This window comes from Eretmochelys imbricata, chromosome 1, assembly GCF_965152235.1.
Source record: "Eretmochelys imbricata isolate rEreImb1 chromosome 1, rEreImb1.hap1, whole genome shotgun sequence".
NCBI lineage: Eukaryota > Metazoa > Chordata > Testudines > Cheloniidae > Eretmochelys > Eretmochelys imbricata.
Genome location: NC_135572.1, coordinates 309,901,879 through 309,922,844, shown reverse-complemented (window position 1 = coordinate 309,922,844; position 20,966 = coordinate 309,901,879). Strand labels below are relative to the sequence as shown.

General features: G+C 44.9%; 1 protein-coding gene across 2 annotated transcripts in view; it reads right to left on the bottom strand.

Moving 5' to 3' along the window:
* Window positions 1-20,966, bottom strand: part of LOC144259533 (uncharacterized) — a 72,131-nt gene that overhangs the window by 37,563 nt on the left and 13,602 nt on the right. For both annotated transcript variants that reach the window (XM_077807796.1, XM_077807797.1), the window contains 2 exons: window positions 16,807-16,868; window positions 9,740-9,931 (listed from right to left, as the gene is read on the bottom strand). In XM_077807796.1, the coding sequence (XP_077663922.1) occupies window positions 9,740-9,931; window positions 16,807-16,868 (254 nt within the window). The remainder of the gene's footprint in view (window positions 1-9,739; window positions 9,932-16,806; window positions 16,869-20,966) is intronic.

Sequence of the window (20,966 nt, the reverse complement as noted above, 5' to 3'; positions counted from 1 at the left end):
TGACGTTGATGTGGACTGAGAGCTCATCTTGTGACCAGAGACTTGCACCTGTAGTTCTCCCTGGTGAGCACCCCATCCCAGCGCCGACGCATCTGTTACCAGAGACAGAGAGGGCTGGGGTTTGTTGAAGGGGACACTGCCGCATACCTCCTGCGGAAATGTAGAGTATGTAGAGACTCAATAACCTGCACCAGAAGAGTGACCACTGTGTCCAGACTGTTGCGGCCCAGACAGTAGGCCAACACCAGCTAAGCTTGGAGAGCCTCAGCCTCGTGTGCTGTACCACATATCTACATGCTGCCATGTGGCTGAGGAGCCGCAAGCAGCCCCTTGCCGTGGTAGTAGGGTACCATCTGAGGCTCTGTATGATGTCTGTCATTGCCCAGAAACGAGCCCCCAGCAGGGACGCCTTGGCCTGGCCCGAGTCCAACACTGCTCCTATAAACTCTATCCTTGGTGTCAGGGATAGGGTTGATTTGTGCTCGTTGGGTAGGAGACCTAACCTGTCGAAGGTGGACCTCACAAAGTTGACTTGTGCCTCCACTTGGCCCCTAGAATGCTCCCTGCACAGCCAGTCATCAAGGTATGGGGGTATACCTGCACCTGCCTCCAGTGGAGGAAGGCAGCCACGACCAACATGCACTTGGTGAACACTTATGGGGCTGTAAACAGGGGAGGACCTTGAATTGATAATGGTTGTGGTTGACCACGAAACTGAAGAAACTTCTGTGGGCAGGACATATCAAGATGTGGAAGTACACATCCTTGAGGTCGAGGGCGGCGTATCAATCTCCCGGATCCAGAGAGGGGATAATCGTACTTAGGAAGACCATGCAGAACTTCAGCTTCTTCATGAAGTTGCTGAGGCCTCGCAGGTCAAGGATGGGTCTGAGACCCCCCTTGGCTTTGGGGATTAGGAAATAACGGGAGTAGAATCCCTTGCCCCTTAGCTCCTGAGGAACCTCCTGCACTGCCCGTGCAGTGAAGAGCGTTTGGGACCTCCTGTATAAGGAGATGCTCATGAGAACAGTCCCTGAAGAGGGACAGGGAAGGGTGGTGGGAGAGAGGGGAGGAGCAGAATTGAAGAGAATATCCCACTTCTACTGTGCAAAGGACCCAGTGATCTGATGTTATCTGGGACCAAGCACAGTAAAAGTGGGACAGACAGTTCAGGAAACAGGGATGAGGATCCAGTACGTCGACTGGTGTTCTGTCCTTGGGCGCATCTTCAAAAGGCCTGCTTACAGCCTGATGAAGACTGCGCTGGGCCTTGGCCGGGTGGAGGCTGGGAAAGCTTACACCAGCCATTCCTGCCACGCTTCCTTGAAAAGTCCCGCCTGCGCAGGGGAGGACAGAAGTGCTGCGTGGTCTGCGGCTTAAAGTATTTGTGTTGGATAGCAGGGGTATGCACGCCCAATGATTTTAGTGTAGCCTGCAAATCCTTTAGGCTGTGTAGCTTGGAGTCTGTTTGCTCCGTAAAAAGACCTGTGCCATCAAATAGCAGGTCCTGCAGTGTCTATTGCATCTCTGGGGAAAGCCCCGACGCCTGAAGCCATGAGCTTCTCCTCGTGGCAATGCCTGAGGACAGGGTGGGTGCAGCCGAGTCCGCAGCGTCCAGTGAGGCCTGTAAAGAGGTCCATGCCACTGCCTTGCCCTCATCCACTATGGCCCCAAACTCTGCCCTGGACTCCATAGGTATTAGCTCCTTGAATTTCAACATGGAGTTCCATGAATTGAAATTGTACCTACTCAGGATTGCCTGTTGGTTGGCGATCCTGAGCTGGAGCCCCCCCAATCAAGCAGACTTTCCAGCCAAAGAGGTCCAGCTTTTTAGAGTCCTTGGACTTTGGGCTTGGACCCTGGTGACCCTGCCTCTCTCGCTCATTCACTGCGGCCACCACCAACAAGCAGGGCTGCGGGTGAGTAAACAAGTACTTGTACCCCTGAAAGGGGAAGAAGTACTTTCTTTCCACTCCTTTTGCAGTCAGGGAAATGGAGGCAGGGTCTGCCACAGAGTTTTAGTGGTGGCTTGGATTGTTTTAATGAGGGGCAAAGTCACCCTTGATGGCCTCTCTGGGGCCAGGATGTCCACCATTGGATCCTCTGGCTCAACTACCTCCCCAGCCTGCAGCCCCATCTTGCAAGCCACCCTGCACAGCAGGTCCTGGTGCACTCGACTGTCAATTGGGGGCAGTCTGGAGGAGGAAGTCCCTGCCACCACTTTGTCTGGGGAGGATGCCAATGAGGCCAGAGGAGGCACAGGGCATTCCTGGACCTCCGGATCCCTGGAAGCGTCTTGCTTGGTACGTGGTCCTCGGCGCTGACTGCGGCCTCGGTGCCGGTGACAGGTCAGGATCTGGATGCATCTGTTTAGCCCACACTGATGTTGTCTCTCAACCTCAAGGAGTGGGACAACTTGCAGCTGTTGGGGGCACTCACAGTTCTGATTCCACCGAGTGCGAGCCCCTGGAGTAAGTGCCCTGGGCTTGGTGATAGGCCCAAAGCGTCCAAAAAGCCCACTGCACAAGCCCCTGCCACTGCACTTGCCATGGTACCACCCCCATCTCCTGCCTCCTGTGACGGTCCGACCTGCGTCGGCTGCGCCGTGAGTAGTAGGACTCCGCCTCCGAGTCCAACGATGTGGATCTGGAGTGCGAAGACCACACCGGTGCCAAGCAGAGCAGTGCCATGGATGGGTGCCGTGAGTGTGGTGCCGGAGAGTGGTGCCGTGATGGAGAGCCGTGCCACATGGCCGGTGCCAGGGAATGGTGCTGCTGGGACGGTGCCGCAGTAGCACCAGGGCACAGTGCCACAGAGACAGAGTTGGGGACCGGCGCTACAGAGATGGAGATGAAGACTGGTGCTGTGCGAAGCGGTGCCACAGGGAGCAAAGCCTGGGGGATGGTGATCTCATCATCACTGCAGCGCCAGAGGTCTATTTCGACTGGCAGGGTACTGTGGAGCCGTCATGGCAATCAAGTCCCGAGTGGCCTCAAAAGTGTCTGGGTTGGAGGGGAGTTCTAGGTCCTCTACCTGGCACTCAGGCTCAGGAGAATTCACTGGCACCAGACTCAACGGCCCCCCTTGCAGGGCCAAAGTTGATGGTGCCGACTCCTGTGCTGTCGGCGCCGGGTGGTCCTGCGTAGCACACACTCCAGCAGCACTATCCTATGTGGCAGCTCTCAGCGTGGGCAAGCACCCCGTTTGTCTTTGTTTGATGCATATGCGGCACCAGGGAATGAGAGCGGTGCCATGCTGCCTTCAGTGCTGTGGAGCATCGGTGCTGAGTGTCTCTATGGCCAGAGTCCTTCCCTGGCACTGTCTCATGCATGGGGGCCGGGGCACTCTGCATGGAGGAGCTCAGTGCCGGGTCCTGCCGGCCTGGGGATGGTTGAGGATGAAGGGTTGTCTCCAACAGGATCTGTTTGAGCCTGAGGTCCTTCTTCATCCTTGGACAGAACCCTTTGCAGATCTTGCACTGGTCTGTTTGGTGCGCCTCCCCGAGACACTTGAGACAAGAGTCGTGAAGGTTCCGCAGGGCTCAAACTCTTGGGATCGAGGTGTGCCCCGAACTCCAAAGGGGAACAGTAATTTGGAGTGGGGGAAAGCCCCCACTCCTACAACAACTGACAATTAACACTACTAACTAAGAACTTTAGATATTTACAAAAACTAAGCTAAGACTACAAACTAGGGGAGCACTTGCGAGAGCAAGCAACTGGAGTTCCAACGACCGTCACTGGCAGTAAGTAAGAACTGAGGAGGCGGTGGGTCGGCAGGGACCTATATTCACCGCCATGAAGGAGCCACTCCAGGGGATTCCACAGCCAACCCGACAGGTGCTGCTAGGGGAAAATCCTTCTGACACGGTGCATGCAGCACACACACACCTAATTGGAATCGACATGAGCAAGCACTGGTAGAAGAATGTGGTTTCTCCTTCCAAAGTACTTTGAAAGACAATGAGAATTCATTTACATATCAGATAAACAAAGCTATCAAACTAACAAGAGACAGTGTGGCTACACCCCAGCAGGGAAGAGAAACTTCATCTGAGACAGAAGGGGGGAGGGCCAACCCTCAAATAAGCGACGGACTCAAATGAAAAATAAATCCTGACATTTGAGAATTATAAAAGTGAGCCTTAATTTTACTGAGAAATTCTGTCAGCTGCCCCAAGCATGGCTGGGGCTCCACTCCAGCTGTCAGCCCCAGGGCTGCTGCTCCCCTGCCAGCCTGGAAAGTATGAGAGGGGACTCCACTGCAGCGCATGTGGAGTCCCCTCTCCCAGGCATGGGGAAGGTGAAGAACCCTGAAGAGGGCTGCAGAGAGGTAAAAGCTGATGGAGTGGGGAGGCTGTATTGATGTCAGGTTCCGAGCAGATGAGGTGAGTGCTGGGAGGGTGAACTGAGGGCAGTGGGGGTCGATGGGGTAGGCGGGCTGAACTGATGGGGTGGTGATGATGGGAACTGGGGGACTGAACTGGCGGGGGCTGAATTAAGGGGGGTTGGGTGGGAAGAGAATCAATGGGGGACTGGGAGACAGGACTAATTGCTGAGCAGGAGATGGGCAGATATGGGGAGGGGAAGGGAGCGCTCCTGCAACAGGAGCCAAAAATCATCTTATCCAGTACATGTGAGGAGTGGGCAACACTAACTGTCACATGCACGTGCCCTGGGGATGGGCAGGGGGAGTTCAAAAATCAAGAGACTGACCTAAAAAACACAATATCATCCTTTTTTAAAAATGTCATGATTTTTAGGCCAATCTCATGATTTTGGGGAGTCTGACTCATGATTTTTGATCTCTTGACGTTGGCAATACTGTAGGAACAATACAGCTATAACAACACTGCATATAAGTGTCTTAGGCACTTCTGAAAATGTTATCCTGTGATTTGTATACAGACCCAACTTTAATTTCTAAACTAAAACAAACAGATTCACACACTGCATCATTCAAAGAATTGACACCTAGTACAAATTATATTGAAAGAAAACTATGGTTCTACTCTAAGAACACTAAAGAAATGGTGGGGGGAGAGGGGGAATCAGCAGAGGATTAATCCTCAACTATCAAATCAAATAAGAGCACTTTCTCTTAATGTGGTATGCTGTGATGGAACTGACATGTTTGATACTTAACAGATCATTTCCTTTACTTTGTGGGCTTGAGCAATATCTTTAACATTCCTTTAATGCTATTTTGCTAAATGAGTTACGTTGCACATATCATGCTCAGTAAATGTAAAAAGAAAAGGAGTACTTGTGGCACCTTAGAGACTAACCAATTTATTTGAGCATGAGCTTTCGTGAGCTACAGCTCACTTCATCAGATACATACCGTGGAAACTGCAGCAGACTTTATATATACACTGTGTATAAAGTCTGCTGCAGTTTCCACGGTATGTATCTGATGAAGTGAGCTGTAGCTCACGAAAGCTCATGCTCAAATAAATTGGTTAGTCTCTAAGGTGCCACAAGTACTCCTTTTCTTTTTGCGAATACAGACTAACATGGCTGTTACTCTGAAACCTGTCATTATGCAAGTAAATGTAAGTCTACTGTGACGGGGCAAAGCCAGATGGCTATAGAAAAGTAGTGGGAGATAGATATATTAGCTCCAGGCTAAACAAATCCCTGGTACCAGGTTAAGTGAAATGGAAGCTGCTCCAGGTCAATTAAGACACCTGGGGCCAATTAAGAACTTTCCAGAAGGCAGGGAGAATGCTAGGTTGATTGGGACACCTGAAGCCAATCAAGGGCTGGCTGAAACTAGTTAAAAGCCTCCCAGTTAGTCAGATGGGTGTGCATGTCAGGAGCTGTGGAAGGAAGCTGTGCTGTTGGAGAGGCTGAGTAGTACACACCATATCAGGCACAAGGAAGGAGGCCCTGAGTTAAGGGCGAAGTGGAACTTGAGGAAGTGAGGGCTGCTGTGGGGGAAGTAGCCCAGGGAATTGTACATGTAATGTTTCTAAAAGGTCAGCTACCATAGGGTACTGATACTATTAGGGTCCCTGGGCTGGAGCCTGGAGTAGAGGGTGGGCCTGGGCTCCCCCCTACCTTTGCCCCCTGATTAATCACTGAGACTGGGAGACAACAGAGACTGTGCAAGGAAGGATAATTTCTCCACCTCCCTTGCTGGCTTATGATGAAAATGGCTCAGTAGACTGTGACCTTTGTCTCTAGAGAAAGAAGGGTTACGTGGAGGGTCACAGTGAGCCTCTGAGGCTAGCTAAATCCACCAAGAAACGCGGGACCCACAGAGGCAAGGACAGAGCTTTGTCACACTACATATAAAAATGTTAGCTGTTTTCAATGCAATGCTTTTAAAAAATACATTACATTTTCTATGCTTTCCTCCCTGCCCATTTTTAAGTAGTCCAGTATTCATCTCCTAGTCTCCTCTTCAATATCTCCTTTCCATTGTTCAACTGTTTTCTGAATTCAAATTTGAATATCACTTCCATGCAGATAACATTCAACTGCAGATCCCTTTTACTGCTTTGGCTGTTTACTATAAGCCTGTATTAACCTCATCATTTCTTTGTTCCATTATAATTTATTTCTATTTAACATTTCAAATATTTATATCCCACAAATTCTCTATAAGAACACCCTCCATCATTTCACTCCTCCTCTTCAAAAATCAAATAGTACATTCAGTCCTATTGCCAGGAACTAAGACTCACCCCCAGTTCTTAGGAACTTAAATTCATCTTCAGTCCTCTTATCTTCCACCTTTCCTAAGTTTGTAAGTATTCCTCTTATCTCCTCTGAAACAACTTCCACATCAGAAAATATTTTGACCACTCCTTGGAAAAAACCTCATCTTCAAGTTTTCATCTCCCTTTGCCTAGTATCATTTCATCTTTTACGTTCTCTCTAAATCCCAACTTTCCAGAGTTTAATCAGTTCAAAATGCAGTGGCTCATCACACCAATGCATCCTGACAAATTATCATGGATTTCTTATTAACTTCAGAATTTAAGAAAGAAAAAAATCTCCTTTGAAGAGCTACATTCATCACAGGATCAACAATGGCTTCCTTCTTCTTTTGGACATGGTTGTGGCAGTAAAAAAATGTGTAACCTCTTGTCAGCCAAGGATACCTGTCATGGGGTCTATACACCCCATCATGGTTCACCAGCTAAAGAGTAACGAAGCACCTGCCTGCCTGCTCAGCCAGACCTGACTAAGTCCCATAGCAGCTGTAAGGACAAGAGGGCTGCAAAGTAAGAGGGTGTGGTGGCTGCTAGAGAGGCAGTGGGACTGCAAAGAGAACCCCTCCAGTAGACTGTGAGAAACTGTCTGAGAAGCCAACACTCCAAAGAAGGAGATGCAGGACAAGAGGCTGAGGAAGCCTACAGAGGAGGAGAGGTAGGAAGCAGTTCAGGTAACAGCAAGGGACTGAGGAGGACTGGTTCTGGCTGTTCCAAACAAGGACCCTAAGCCTGAACCCTGAGCCTACTTATTCCAGCCAGTAACTTTTGGAGAAGGCCCTTAAGTTAAAGCCAGGAGACATAGGGCTGATTAGCCCTTGCTAGAGCCTTGGCATTTCTAACTCCCCACCATTCTGAAAGTACGCAGCTCTGATAAATCTTGAGTTTGGTTTTGGTGTTGTATGTTGATAATTTCCAGACTATATTTAAGTTCCTGAAGGTGTTCCTGGCTTTATTGATTTTGTTCCGGATGTCCTGGCTTGTTCCACCATCCTGGCTGATGGTGCTGCCCAAGTATGTGAATGTTTCTACATTGGTGAGAACATAATCCTCTATCCGTACCTCTGGTGATGGTGAGGCAATATTAAAGGTCATGATATCTGTCTTATTGCAATTGATTTTCAGTCCAATTTGCTGGCTGAATGCATTGAGTCGAGTTGTTTTTTCTTGTATATGGTGTAGGGTATGTGATAGGAGAGCGACATCATCTGCGAAGGCCAGGTATTCAAGGAATGAGAAGAGTGTCCCTTTAATGCCTCTTGGCATGTCTTCTGGCATTACTCGATTAGTCAATGGCAATGTTGAAGAGGATCGCAGACATGACACACCCTGATGTACTCCTGTTTTGACTTCAAAACTGAGCTCACTGTGATCAACACCACATGTAAAGTTGGAATAGAAGCTTTTGCTGACATTGATTATATGGAAAGGAATTTCATATGCCCGCAGAATGTACCATAGGCTGTCCTGTGTATGCTATCTAAAGCCTTCTCAAAGTCTATGGAATTTATGTAGAGTTACCGTTGCCATTCTAAGCACTGTTCTATTATGTTTCGTTGAGTGAAGATCTGGTCTGTGCATCCACACGCTTTCTGGAAACCAGCTTGCTCTTTTCTGAGAATGCTATCAACTGCCTCTGATATACGCTGGACTATGATCTTACACAATACTTTGCTTGGTACAGATAAAAGTGCGATACCATGCCAGTTATTACAATCGCTGAGAGTTCCTTTCTTTGGTATCTTCACTATAACCCCATTGGTCCACTCATCTGGCACTTTCTCCCTTTCCCAGACTGATGTAAATAGAGGGGCCAGGATAGATGCTGCTAATTTAGGATTTACCTTGAACAATTCTGCATTCAAGTTATCCTTTATAGTGCAGAATGCTGGGGAATGAGAAAGTATGACATGTCCAAACTGTCTTCGTTCCATACAACCTGCCTCAGAAAAATCCTCCATACCTTTTGGCCCAGAACAATCTCAAACTAAGATCTATTGACACAGTGCAGCCAAGAGGATCTGACCACCATCACTGCCAGGAGGTGTTGGAGAGGGACTGGTCATGTGCTTCAGATAGAAACTGATTCCATCACCAGAGTAGCAATAAGATGGACACCTGAAGGCAAGTGAAAATGAGGCCGCCTGAAAACAACATGGCGAAGAGCTGTGGAAGCCGAGCTGAAAAACCTGGGGCACAGCTGGGGAACGACTGAAAGACTTGCCAGAAACAGACAGAAGCGGAGGAGCTTCATCACTAACCTAAACACCAGAAGCGTAATAGGAACATGATGATAATGACCATTCTGACAGAGACTACTGAGAACGCAGTCAGGAGGGGTCGAGTCATAACAAGGACTTGATAAACATGGAATTGGGTGTGGTGGCATAAGGGGGATGGAGCCAGGTTGGTGTAGCTCCCCATTTTGCCATAAGGGGTCACTAACAGACAAAGACCCCATATTACAACACCATAGTAAGTAAAGTATGTTCAAAAAGTGGATGGTGCTGCCCAGAAAAGGAGCGTGGCCAGGAATGAGAATTCAATATATCCCACTCAGCAGCAACTATATATTTTCTTTTTATGTACCTGTTCTCTTCTGTGTCGGTTCTGACACTGTGGCTCATTGTTGCAGTATCTGAGCACCTTCTACTAATGCATTAAGTGACATGATTAGTATCTGTCACATGTTGTTTTCTCATCTTCTCCCTAGGGAAAGAATGTGTGTGGGTTGTGGAGCATTTCATTTTTGGTAGGGTTTGTTTTTTAGAACCAAGTATTAGTAGATACTGCAGAGAAGATGCAGAATCAGGACTGAAAGGTGGGAAGGGGAATGCTCTATCTTAAGTAGTCAACAATATAGGACCAAATTCAGCCTCAGAATTAGCACTGACAGCAATAAAAGAGCTTCCTCTGCTTTCACCACAGCTCAGTTCGGTCCCATGTCTGAGCCACAGTCCTTTTTTTTTTTTTTTTAACACAATATGAGACAGATAAGTTAAACCAGATGTCACTTACCTTTTCATGATCTTTATTCTTCCCTAAAAACTGTGGATCCCCTGTTGCCATAAGAGAATTTTTAATAATTCCCTTTATGATCAAAGTGGAAATATGACAAGGCTTAAGCTTCTGGCTGCAGTTTAAATCAAAAAGCGCTTTCTTCTTTTCTTTCATTGTGTTCCAAACAAGAGCACGAACACAATATACATCCTAGAAAATAGAAAGAGTAACAGTGACTTCAGTTTTCTATATCCTGGAAGACTACTCAGGACTAAATTATGGCTACACTAAAAAAGAGAATGGGAACAAGGGGCCTCTCCTTCCAATTTCTCTGTAGTTAAGGGGTCTGAGCTAGCACAGCTAGTTAGTTATTACCAGCAGACGGTATATGTCTGGGCAGAATAGAGAGGCATGATGCAACACTAACACCATGGGAAGCACCTTTTCTACTAGCAGAGTAAAAGTAGATGCACATTATACCTTACAAAGTTGCTCTTGCTCAGGTGATGCACCTCCTCCTCTCATTCTCTGTATGGCTATGCCTTTATGAGGCACAATTTTGCTCTCAGCCTCTAAACTCAGACTACTGCATAAAGGTTGTACCAGAGCCTTAGAGTTCTTATGAACACTTCTGTATGTCACCATTGTTTGAATTTTACTACACTGTGTGTACTACCCCTTCATTACTGATAAAACTTAGAGTTTATCAAAACTGTTGGAAACTATCTCACTAACAGCAAGGTATAGTTTTAAAAATGGGAAGTATGAACAGCTGATCTCTGGCTGAAACACAGACCAGATCTGCTCTTTAATGCAATGAGAATGAAGCAGGTCACTGATGATGATACAGCAAGCAACGGTCATTGCAGTAACATCCATCAAATACATTAATTACCTACCAAAAGAATACAGATAACAGAAATAAATTGTAACAAAACATTTTCCCAAGACCAATGTCTCTTGTTTTAAAAATAAAACTTCCAGCTCTGCTGTGACAGTTATACAGAAGCAACAGACCATACAGAAAACTGCCATCTGATAACAGTAAAGCAAGGTGAAAAGTTATGAATACTGCTGTTGATTGGCTAAAAATTATGCACACAGCTAGACTGTGCTAAAACACTCTGTTGTTGGTTACCCCATTTCTCTCTTTGATGTGTTCCCTTGACTTGTTTGTTCCATCCACACGTTATATTTGTCTTTCAGACCGCAGGCTCTTTGGGGCAGTGGCTGTCATTTGCTATTTGTTTGTACAGAGCCTAGCACAAAGGGGCCCTATTTGGTTAAGGCCTGTGTGACCCTAAGAGCCCCTCAATGCCCATTGGCAGAGGGCCAACACTCTCCTGTCATAATATGTACCTAAAAGTGTCAGGGAAGGAATCATATGTAAACTGATGATGCACTGGTCCTGAAAATTATTGTGGGATTATCTATGGGTTGTGTGTGTGTGCTGGAAATATGTTCTTAAAGTGTGTTTGGGAGGCAGTGACTGCACCAAGCCTGGACAAAGGAATGTGGACTTACCTGTCTGACCGGCTTAACTACAAGCACAGGACAATGAAAGTACATTTACATATAAAGTAAACAAAGCAATCAAGCTAACAAGCAGAGGAGACAACTTAGTGAGCACACCAGGGCACCTTCCTGGCTCTTCAGGCAAGAGACAGGCTTTGGGTAATGTAAGGGAAGCAAAAAAACACATTTTAGTTATCCATCACTTAGAGGACATAGGGTACAGCACCCTCAAGCCTGAGAAAGTTGGATCCCCTAGACTGGAGGGCTTGAGGTGCTGGTAACTTGATGGAAGTAAGAAAAACTGCTTAGGCAAAGATTGTAACATGATAAAATTAAGTTTTAGTAATTAGAAAGCGTGTTTTTATTTTGTTTTATTTGTAACCAGGCCTGTCTCTTTTCTTTTGTTTGGTATCACCTAAACTTCTATTATGTAATAATAAACTTTGTGATGTTATTGACATGAACTGTGACCGTATAGATCATTGTTGCAACCAGGGTCCTATGGTTGCACCAGGTCTTGCACAGAGGAGGTCAACTGGGGTGTCTATGGAAAGGTTGTAGTTTGCTGGTTATGACTGTGCTGTCAGGATGTGTGTATCATTTTTGTATTTGAAGTCATGAATATTGGCTACGTACTTGTATTTCAATGTGTTTGATTCTAAGTAGCCTCAGTGAAGCATTTGGTCAGCTTCTTGAGAAAGGACTATTCTCAGTAAATGCTCAATTACGAAACGCTTAACTGACAATGGACTTTGGAGACGCCAAACCACATCTGAGCTTTCCTGGGAACATTCAAACTAACATGTAAACAATGGTGTCAGCCTGCAAAAAGCTGAATCATTCATGGACATGTGACTTGCCCAGGTGGCTACAAACTCCATCTTTTTGCTGTGATTTTCCACAGGAGACCAAAGGGATTTTCGCCCACAAGAGAGAATATAAAAGGCCCTGGAAACTGCTCCATTTTGTCTTCAGCTGGCCTAAAAGATGGCCTCTCCACCCCAAAGAGATGCCTGAAAGAAACTGGAACAAAGGACAGTAACTACAGGGTTAGCAGTGATTGCTGGACCCACACTAGGAAGGATCCAATCTGTGAAAGAAGCTTACTGGAACATCTCTGGGGTGAGATTTCATCTGTAATCAGTTTCCTAATGTATTAGGCTTAGACTTGCGTGTTTTATTTTATTTCGTTTGGTAACTTACTTTGTTCTGTCTGTTTTTACTTGGAACCACTTAAATCCTACTTCTTGTACTTAATAAAATCACTTTTGTTTATTATTGAACCCAAAGTAAGTAGTACCTGGGGGAGCAAACAGCTGTGCATATCTCTCTATCAGCGTTATAGAGGGCAGACAATTTATGAGTTTACCCTGTATAAGCTTTATACAGAGTAAAATGGATTTATTTGGGATTTGGATCCCAGTGGGAGCTGGGTATCTGGGTGCTAGAGATAGGAGCACTTCCTAAGCTGTTTTCAGTTAAGTCTGCAGCTTTGGGGCACATGGTTCAAACCCTGGGTCTGTGCTGGAGCAGACTGGTACGTCTGGCTCAACACGGCAGGGTTCTGGAGGCCCAAACTGGCAGAGAAAACAGGCTCAGAGGTAGTCTCAGCACACCAGGTGACAGTCCCAAAGGGGTCTCTGTGACCGAACCCATCACCAACTTATTCTTGTTTTGTTACAAAACCATGTCAGAGCTGTATATTAAAGTGTAGTGTGAGTCTTCAACTAACCTAACAGGTTGGTGTGTGCTCTGCCTCTTTAGAGGTAGCAAACTCAGTAATTTCCGTGAATGTCCAGTGAGAGGGACTAGGGAGACGTCTCTGGGGAATTCAGGAACTGAGGTTTCACTGTTACCTGCAAAGCAAGGTTTAGATTGGCACAGTCTCAAAGAGGCAGACAGACTGGTGTATCAGAGAGCTGACGAAGCTTAGCAGCAGCTAAACTCTCACTTGCTGAGGCAGAGGGGTAGCAGAGAGGCTTACAGTTCTGGATATCCTGAACAGAATGTCTCAGCCTGTAGGTGCTACCATAATATAAATGTTAAACAACAAATATTAATAATACTCTTTAAAAACATTCTGTACTATTCAAAGTGGCCTTGATTCTGTCAGAGCAATAAGTGGAAGAGCTACACCATTGGCCCCATTGTTGCTTAAGTAAACGTGATGTTGTTCCAGCCCAGTTTTAAAATATTGAGCTATACAGAGACATTTTCCAAAATATCACTCAATTTGTCACTTAAAATATTCCCAACATTTTACACAAATACCTCCCAACTGTAATGTCACTAGTTAAAAAACAATGCTGCATGGAGACACATACTAAGATGCAGGCTCTTTCATATACGTCAAATTTGACAGTTCCTACACCAAAAAGCTAGGGCCCAGCACCACAAGGGGACTTAAGCATTGTTAAGCCTAGCTTTTAGGCCCTTAGAAAAATCACGGGAGCAACATTGCAATCCACAAAGTCTGAGTTAGGTGCTTAGACTCCTTGTACAATGAATGGGGAAAGGAGAGGTACTTAAGATTGGAATCCATACAAGCCAGTACACTAGGCATGGAGCTGCCTAAACTAGCCAATGGGAGATGCTGCGGAAAGGGGTTTGCCCTAAACCCCACCCCTCTCCTGGAGATAGGCACGTAAGCCTAGACTAAAGAAAGGCACCTATTTCTGCTTAGTGATCCGCAACTGGGGAAACCTCCCTTGGAGTTAGGCAGCTTAGGGGCCCGAGTCTTTTCTTGTGAGAATGACTTAGGTGCCTTCCTCTCCACACAAAATAACCAGAGGAATATATGATGATAGTTGTGCTGCCTTTATCCCACACCTTGTAACTTTTATGCAAGTGATTAGAACGCTCATCTAGGACGGGGGAGACCCAGGTTCAATTTTCCCCTCCACCTGAGGGCGGGGAAGTATTTAAACAGGGTTCTTCCACATCACCCCAAAACATGTTCTTAACCACTGAGCTGGGGATATTCTGATGATACAAAATTATTAAAAGATAGTTAAGACCCCGGCAGACTGCGAAGAGCTGCAAAAGGATCTCTCAGAACTGGGTGACTGGGCAACAAAATGGCAGATTAAATTCAGTGTTGATAAATGTGAAGTAATGCACATTGGGAAGCATAATCCCAACTATATACATATAAAATGATGGGGCCTAAATTAGCTGCTACCACTCAAGAAAGACATCTTGTGGATAGTTCTCTGAAAACATCCACTCAATGTGCAGCGGCAGTCAAAAAGGCAAACAGAATGCTGTGAATAACTAAGAAAGGAATAGATAATAGGACAGAAAATATCATGTTGCCTCTATATAAATCCATGGTACCCCCACCTCTTGAAAACTGCAGAGGTGCAGATGTGGTCACCCTACCTCAAAAAAAATATACTGGAATTGGAAAAGGTCCAGAAAATGGAAACAAAAATGATTAGGGGTATGGAAAGGCATCTGTATGAAGAGAGATTAATAAAACTGGGTCTTTTCAGCTTGGAAAAGAGACAGCTAAGAGGAGATATGATTGAAGTCTATAAAATCATGACTGGTGTAGAGAAAGTAGATAAGAAAGTGTTTTTACTACTTCTCATAACACAAGAACTAGGGGTCACCAAATGAAATTAATAGACAGCAGGTTTAAAACAAATAAAAGGAAGTATTTCTTCACATAACGCACAGTCAATCTGTGGAACTCCTTGCCAGAGGATGTTGTAAAGGCCAAGACCATAACAGGGTTCAAAAAAGAACTAGATAAATTCATGGAGGAAAGGTCCATCAATAGCTATTAGCCAGGATGGGCAGGAATGGTGTCCCTAGCCTCTGTTTGCCAGAAGCTGGGAATGAGCGACAGGGGGATGGATCACTTGATGATTACCTGTTCTGTTCATTCCCTCTGGGGAACCAGGCACTGGTCACTGTCAGAAGACTGGATACTGGGCTAGATGGACCTTTGGTCTGACCCAGTAGGGCCCTTCTTATGTTCTTATGATGTGGGGCTCCTTCAATCTCTCCTGTTCAAACTGTTCCACTTTTGATAAATACTTAACCATTGCAGCACGGGAATGGCCAGGCTCGCTGACGGGGGGGGGGCGGGAAATGGGGCAATTGCCCAGGGGCCCGGGCGGGCCTGAGGGCTCCTATGCGTGCTGGCCTGGAACCCCCCACAAAAGAGTGGGGCCTGGAGCGGTCATGTGCACCTGGGAGTGACGGGCAGTCCAGGAAGTGATGGATTCGCCCTGGGCTCCGCCCCCACAGGGTCGGCTCTGGCCCTGGCCCTAGGGCCTGGAATTGCTGTCGGAGGGCCTGGGAATGGTCTGTAGGTCTTCCACCTCCCAGCTGGGTGCCCTAACCACCCAGCTATAGAGTCTCTCTCTTTTTCAGTGATGATTTAAGTATTTATCCAAATTGGAATAGCTTCAGCAAGAGACACTGGGTAGCCTCAAATCAGAACACCACATAGCTCAGTGATTAGGATATTTTCCTGAGAGATGTGGGAGACCCCTATTCAAATCCCTTCTCTCCATGAGGCAGAGGAAGGAACTGAACTCGGGTCTCCCACATCTCAGGACAGTTCTCTAACCACTGAGCTAAACATTGTAAGGTTGGTTAGCATGTGCATAGAATCACACACGACATTTTGAATGGGACCTGATCCAGTAAGCAGCCTCTGAGTACATCTACCAGATTGTGCTCCACAGGTGACACAGGCAGAGGGGTGCCTATCTTCCCGTGGTTTCTGGATCACTCTGTGGCTTTGCAGGAGACCGGTATCCAGATGCCTAGAGGGAGGCAGCAGTGCACATGCCCAGAGGCAGAAACATAGGCACCTAGGGAACTCTTACCCAGAAAATGTAGGCACCAACTTTATATGCCTACTGGGCTAGATGGCAGCTGAGTGGAGGTTTTGTGGATCTCAGTGAAACCTAAAACAGGCACTTGATGGCCTAAATCTTGGGTTTAGGCACCAAAATATCTTTGTTAATCAGGCTTTACAGCCTAAGAGATAAGCTATAACAAGTGGATGAGACAAGCAAGTCAGCACAAAGTCTCAAGGGGAAAAATGAGGTAACAGGAATAAGATAGGATAGGATAGGAGTGGCTAGGTCATTACGCATATTGAATCTATTTCCCTAAGTTAAGTATCCTCAGACCTTCTTGGCAACTGTCTAAATGGGCCATCTTGATTATCACTACAAAAGTTTTTTTCTCCTGCTGATAATAGCTCATCTTAACTAATTAGCCTCTTACAGTTTGTATGGAAACTTCCAACTTCTCTGTATGTATATATATATATCTTCTTACTATATGTTCCATTCTATGCATCAGATGAAGTGGGCTGTAGCCCATGAAAGCTTATGCTCTAACAAATTTGTTAGTCTCTAAGGTGCCACAAGTACTCCTGTTCTTTTTGCGGATACAAACTAACACGGCTGCTACTCTGAAACCAGGAATAGGATATGTTAGCACAGACTAACTTTGTGCACAATTTCCAGAACAAAGGAAAATTACATATGAATAAAACCATGTCCAGTGTGTATTAGGGGCCAGTTCATGTCACTATTACTTACAGGGTTCAAAGGGTCTAACTCAACAGCCTTGTTAGCATCATCTATTGCTTCTTTCAAACGATCTAAAAACGCAGAAAAAAGAGCACAAAATAAAAGTTTAAGAATCATTTTTCCATGACCAGCTATATTTCATAAAGAACCCAAAGCATTAAATGCAATAGCATCATTATGTAGTACTGATACTGTTGATTATGACATCTTCTAGACATGATCTGTTGGAATCCTTCTTCTTCTATGCCCTTCCAAAGACTCTGCATTGCTCTGACCTTGCCTAAGAATGAAGAAAACTGGATGTGGTGGCTCCTTCAATCACCTGTCCAAAGCTACTCCTGTGTTTGGCCAGACATATTCAGTGGACAGTGATATGAGATACTTACCCCTCCACAAGGGCTGAGAACACTGTGTCCACATATTACATTTCTTGTCCTTGCCCACCAGAGCACTCAACAGTGAACTCAGTCAGGACACAAACTCAGACTCCCTGTGGGCAACTACAGTACAATACCATGAAGCTGTCATGCTGGCCTTGAGGCCACAATTTGTGAGATTATATGGAGACACACTAGATTCTATTATATATGTGAAATGGTGATTATTCAGTAATTAAAACTAAAATGACTGCCAGGAAAACTTTTCTAAAGTCTCTGGCTTTTAATGGTAGTTTGGTGAGTAATATTTCTCTCCTTATTGAGCAGAGATGCAGCCTACTTATTTTTAAAAGTATAACTCGGATATCAACTAAAATTATGATCCACATAATCAAATGGACACATGAAAGGTAGTGTTGTATAGCTGTTAGAGCACAGAACTGGGAACCAGAACTCCTGGGTTCTATTAGAAACGCTGCAAGTGTCTCACATATTTACCCAGTAAGCTGCACAAAACCCTTGTGAGATAGGTAAGAAAAACAAACCACATAAGAATAAGAGGCTTGTGTGAGCATAAATCCTGATATACAAGTACATCCTGGGTGCAAACAACAAATGCATATGTGGACAATTTTCAAATGGGCTGGTTGGACATTCAGAACATGTGCATGTTGAAGGATGGGTGCTTACAAAGGAGCAGGCAGTGAGCACAGTCAGAGATGCCCATTTTCAGAACTGTGTGGGGTCAACAACTAAAGTTGTAATTCCACTATCTGGAGCACTGATCGGCTGTTATCTTCTAGAGGAACAGCCAGTAGAGGGGGACATAACCCACACTCTGCCAGTGTATTACATAGACATAGGTAGAGAAGGTCTCTACTCAGCCATCCACTGTCTGCTGGATTACCCACTCCTGTTCAAAATATGCAACTGCTGAGAACAGGGGGTTGTATGAGAAGGGTAACAGGGTTTGGGGTAAGAGAGAGTATTAGGCACAGTTTAGGAGGCTGTTGCAGAGAACAGCAGACGGGATTTGAGAGATGCACTGAAGAAAAAAATAAAAACATATAGAAGAGTTAAATGATGCTTAATATTGACTTGGTATAGTACAATCAAACATTTTTGCATCAATCCTGAGGAATTTAAAGCTTTTCCATTAACATTTCTCCAATGCATCCTTATGAACAAGGGCTGTCTGCCTTCAGAAACAAAGAGAATGCATTAAAAAGTAATGAATTTGTTTTGAAGGCATAAGCTTGGCTTCAGAACTCATCTTCACAGCTATGACCTTCTCTGCTAGAGAAAGAAATTAAAGAGAAGTGGTATAACAGCTGAAGTGATAGGTCAATTCCACCTATCACAAACCAATTTACTTCTATTTAATTGAACAAACACCTTTTTTTAAAAAAGGAGAAAAATCAGGTATGCATCAGTTTACCAATACTAAACTAAAGATGCCACAACCTCCGCCCCCAACTCCCCCCGGCCAATATTCCTCTATTATTTACCCTAAATTTTCATCAGACACCAAGTGTTAATCTGGATGTCACTCAATTTTTGCAAATCTTCAGCTGGGTGTTTTTAAGGCAAAATTAATAAAAATAACTACCATGTGTTTTGAGAGATGAAATAACACTGCTTATCAGTGTTTTAAAAGCCAAATCACAGCATATAGAGTACTAAATTCATTCAGAAATCAAGTACAACATTTCAGAGGAAGATTAGACCATTTGTGATATTTAAGAATTATACTGAATGTACCAGGACAGGGGTCGGCAAGTGGCCCATCAGGATAATCCGCTGGCAGGCAGCAAGACATTTTGTTTACATTGACCGTCCACAGGCACAGCCCCCGCAGCTCCCAGTGGCTGTGGTTTGCCGTTCCCGGGCAACGGGAGCTGTGGGAAATGGCGGCCAGCCGATTACCCTGATGGGCCACGTGTCGAAGGTTGCCAACCCCTGCATGTCAAACATGATAAACTCTAAATTAAAGAAGTGCTTAGATAAGTTTTTAAAAGGTAAGACCTTAAGTACTAGCAAGTTACATCCTAATAACATAAGGCTTTCTACATCCTCCAGGAGCTATCTGCACCTATGATCATATTAGACACCCTAAACAATGCTAAATGGCATTTCACATTATACAATGATAGCAGAGTTTCAAAGAAACATTGCAAATGGGAAAAGATTTTGAGTTTGATAGAATTTTGTTTTCACCACTCTTCAGCAGGAGCTACCTGTCGCGTGGTCTCTAACACGTATAAAGAAAATTCTCTTTACACTGAATTTCATTAGATGGAAGATAGGAAACTATCCATAGCTTCTCAAAGTAACTCCAACATGCTTTTAGTACCTACTCTGACTTCCTTTAGAGGTTGCTAATTAACTTGTTTCTCTGCTCTCTGTTTCTACTGCATGCTGTCCATTCTTGGCTTTTCTGTGCATGTTTTCCTTCAACCAATGTCAAGATGGCAGATATTGCAGCATCACACATCATCATCATCAAGGCAAATACCAAAGTGGGACAGCCTTCTTGCAGATGGAGCACACCAAGATCGATCTCTAGCTCGGTTGTTCAGACTGTCTGTCACTGGCAATCTTATCACTCTATCAAAGCTTTTGGTAACCCTGTGATCACCCACCATGTGGCAGAATTCTTTGGTAAACACTTCACAATTCGCTGGTCTTCCATCCTAATAATATGTACCTATCAAGAAACTGCCAAAATTGAAGCAGTGCTGATGGGGGTGGTTTCTGGGTTCAGCTATGAATATCCTCGCTGCTGATCTTGTCCTGCCACTTAAGTGGAGCAGCTGAGAAAGATGACAAAAATAAAAAACCATAAATTTGCCACTCACCAGCCTTCCTCCACATTTACACTTCATTGCCTTACAATAAAGTTAGTAAAACCATAGTTCTATACATCTGCAGCTTTGCAGTAAGCTTCATGTCCCAGTGCCTCCACAGGAGCTATCAAAGGGTTCAGAATATGTTGGTGGCTGCTTCTATACCTGCAACAATGTCCATCGTGGGCTATCTCAGAACTAAATAAAAATGCCTTAAATTGGGCATCTAGCATGTAGGAAACTGTACATCTTTGTTCTACTTCAGTGTGGCTGTGGAATCTAAAACCTAGATTTTGATTACTCTGATACCAATTTTCAGAGTAGCAGCCATGTTAGTCTGTATTTGCAAAAAGAAAAGGAGTACTTGTGGCACCTTAGAGACTAACAAATTTATTTGAGCATAAGCTTTCATGAGCTACAGCTCACTTGCATGTGTTATATATAGGCAATCATTTGGGTATCACCCCTAGGTCGGCTGTCAATGCTCAAACTGCAGGTCTCACAACAGAAATACAGGCTTGACAGAATCCAAGACAAAACTTACAAAGACGAGCCTCTGTGAAGCTCCGCCAGATTTTGGGCCTGTGTGGAACACTAGGAACTTCTGAACCAAAGATAGCAAGAGCCTGTTCATAGTCCTGAAAATATCTAAGCATACTGAAAGTAGAATTCTCCTGGGTCACGCATCTTGAATCAGGTAACAGCCAGTTTTAATCCCTGTTAGATAAAAACTTGGACACATCCAGCTCTGCAGAGCAGGTAGGAGATAATAGAAAAGGCATATGAGAAATGGATAAGCAACTTCTTGTTGACCTTAAGTTCCTCATGGATGGCTATTTAATAGTGCATCCTGGAGCTTGATGATAAAAAAAAATTGATGGTTGTTTTTTAAAAAATTGTTCTTTATTATTTAAATACAGGGATTTTTTTAAAAATAAACCTATTT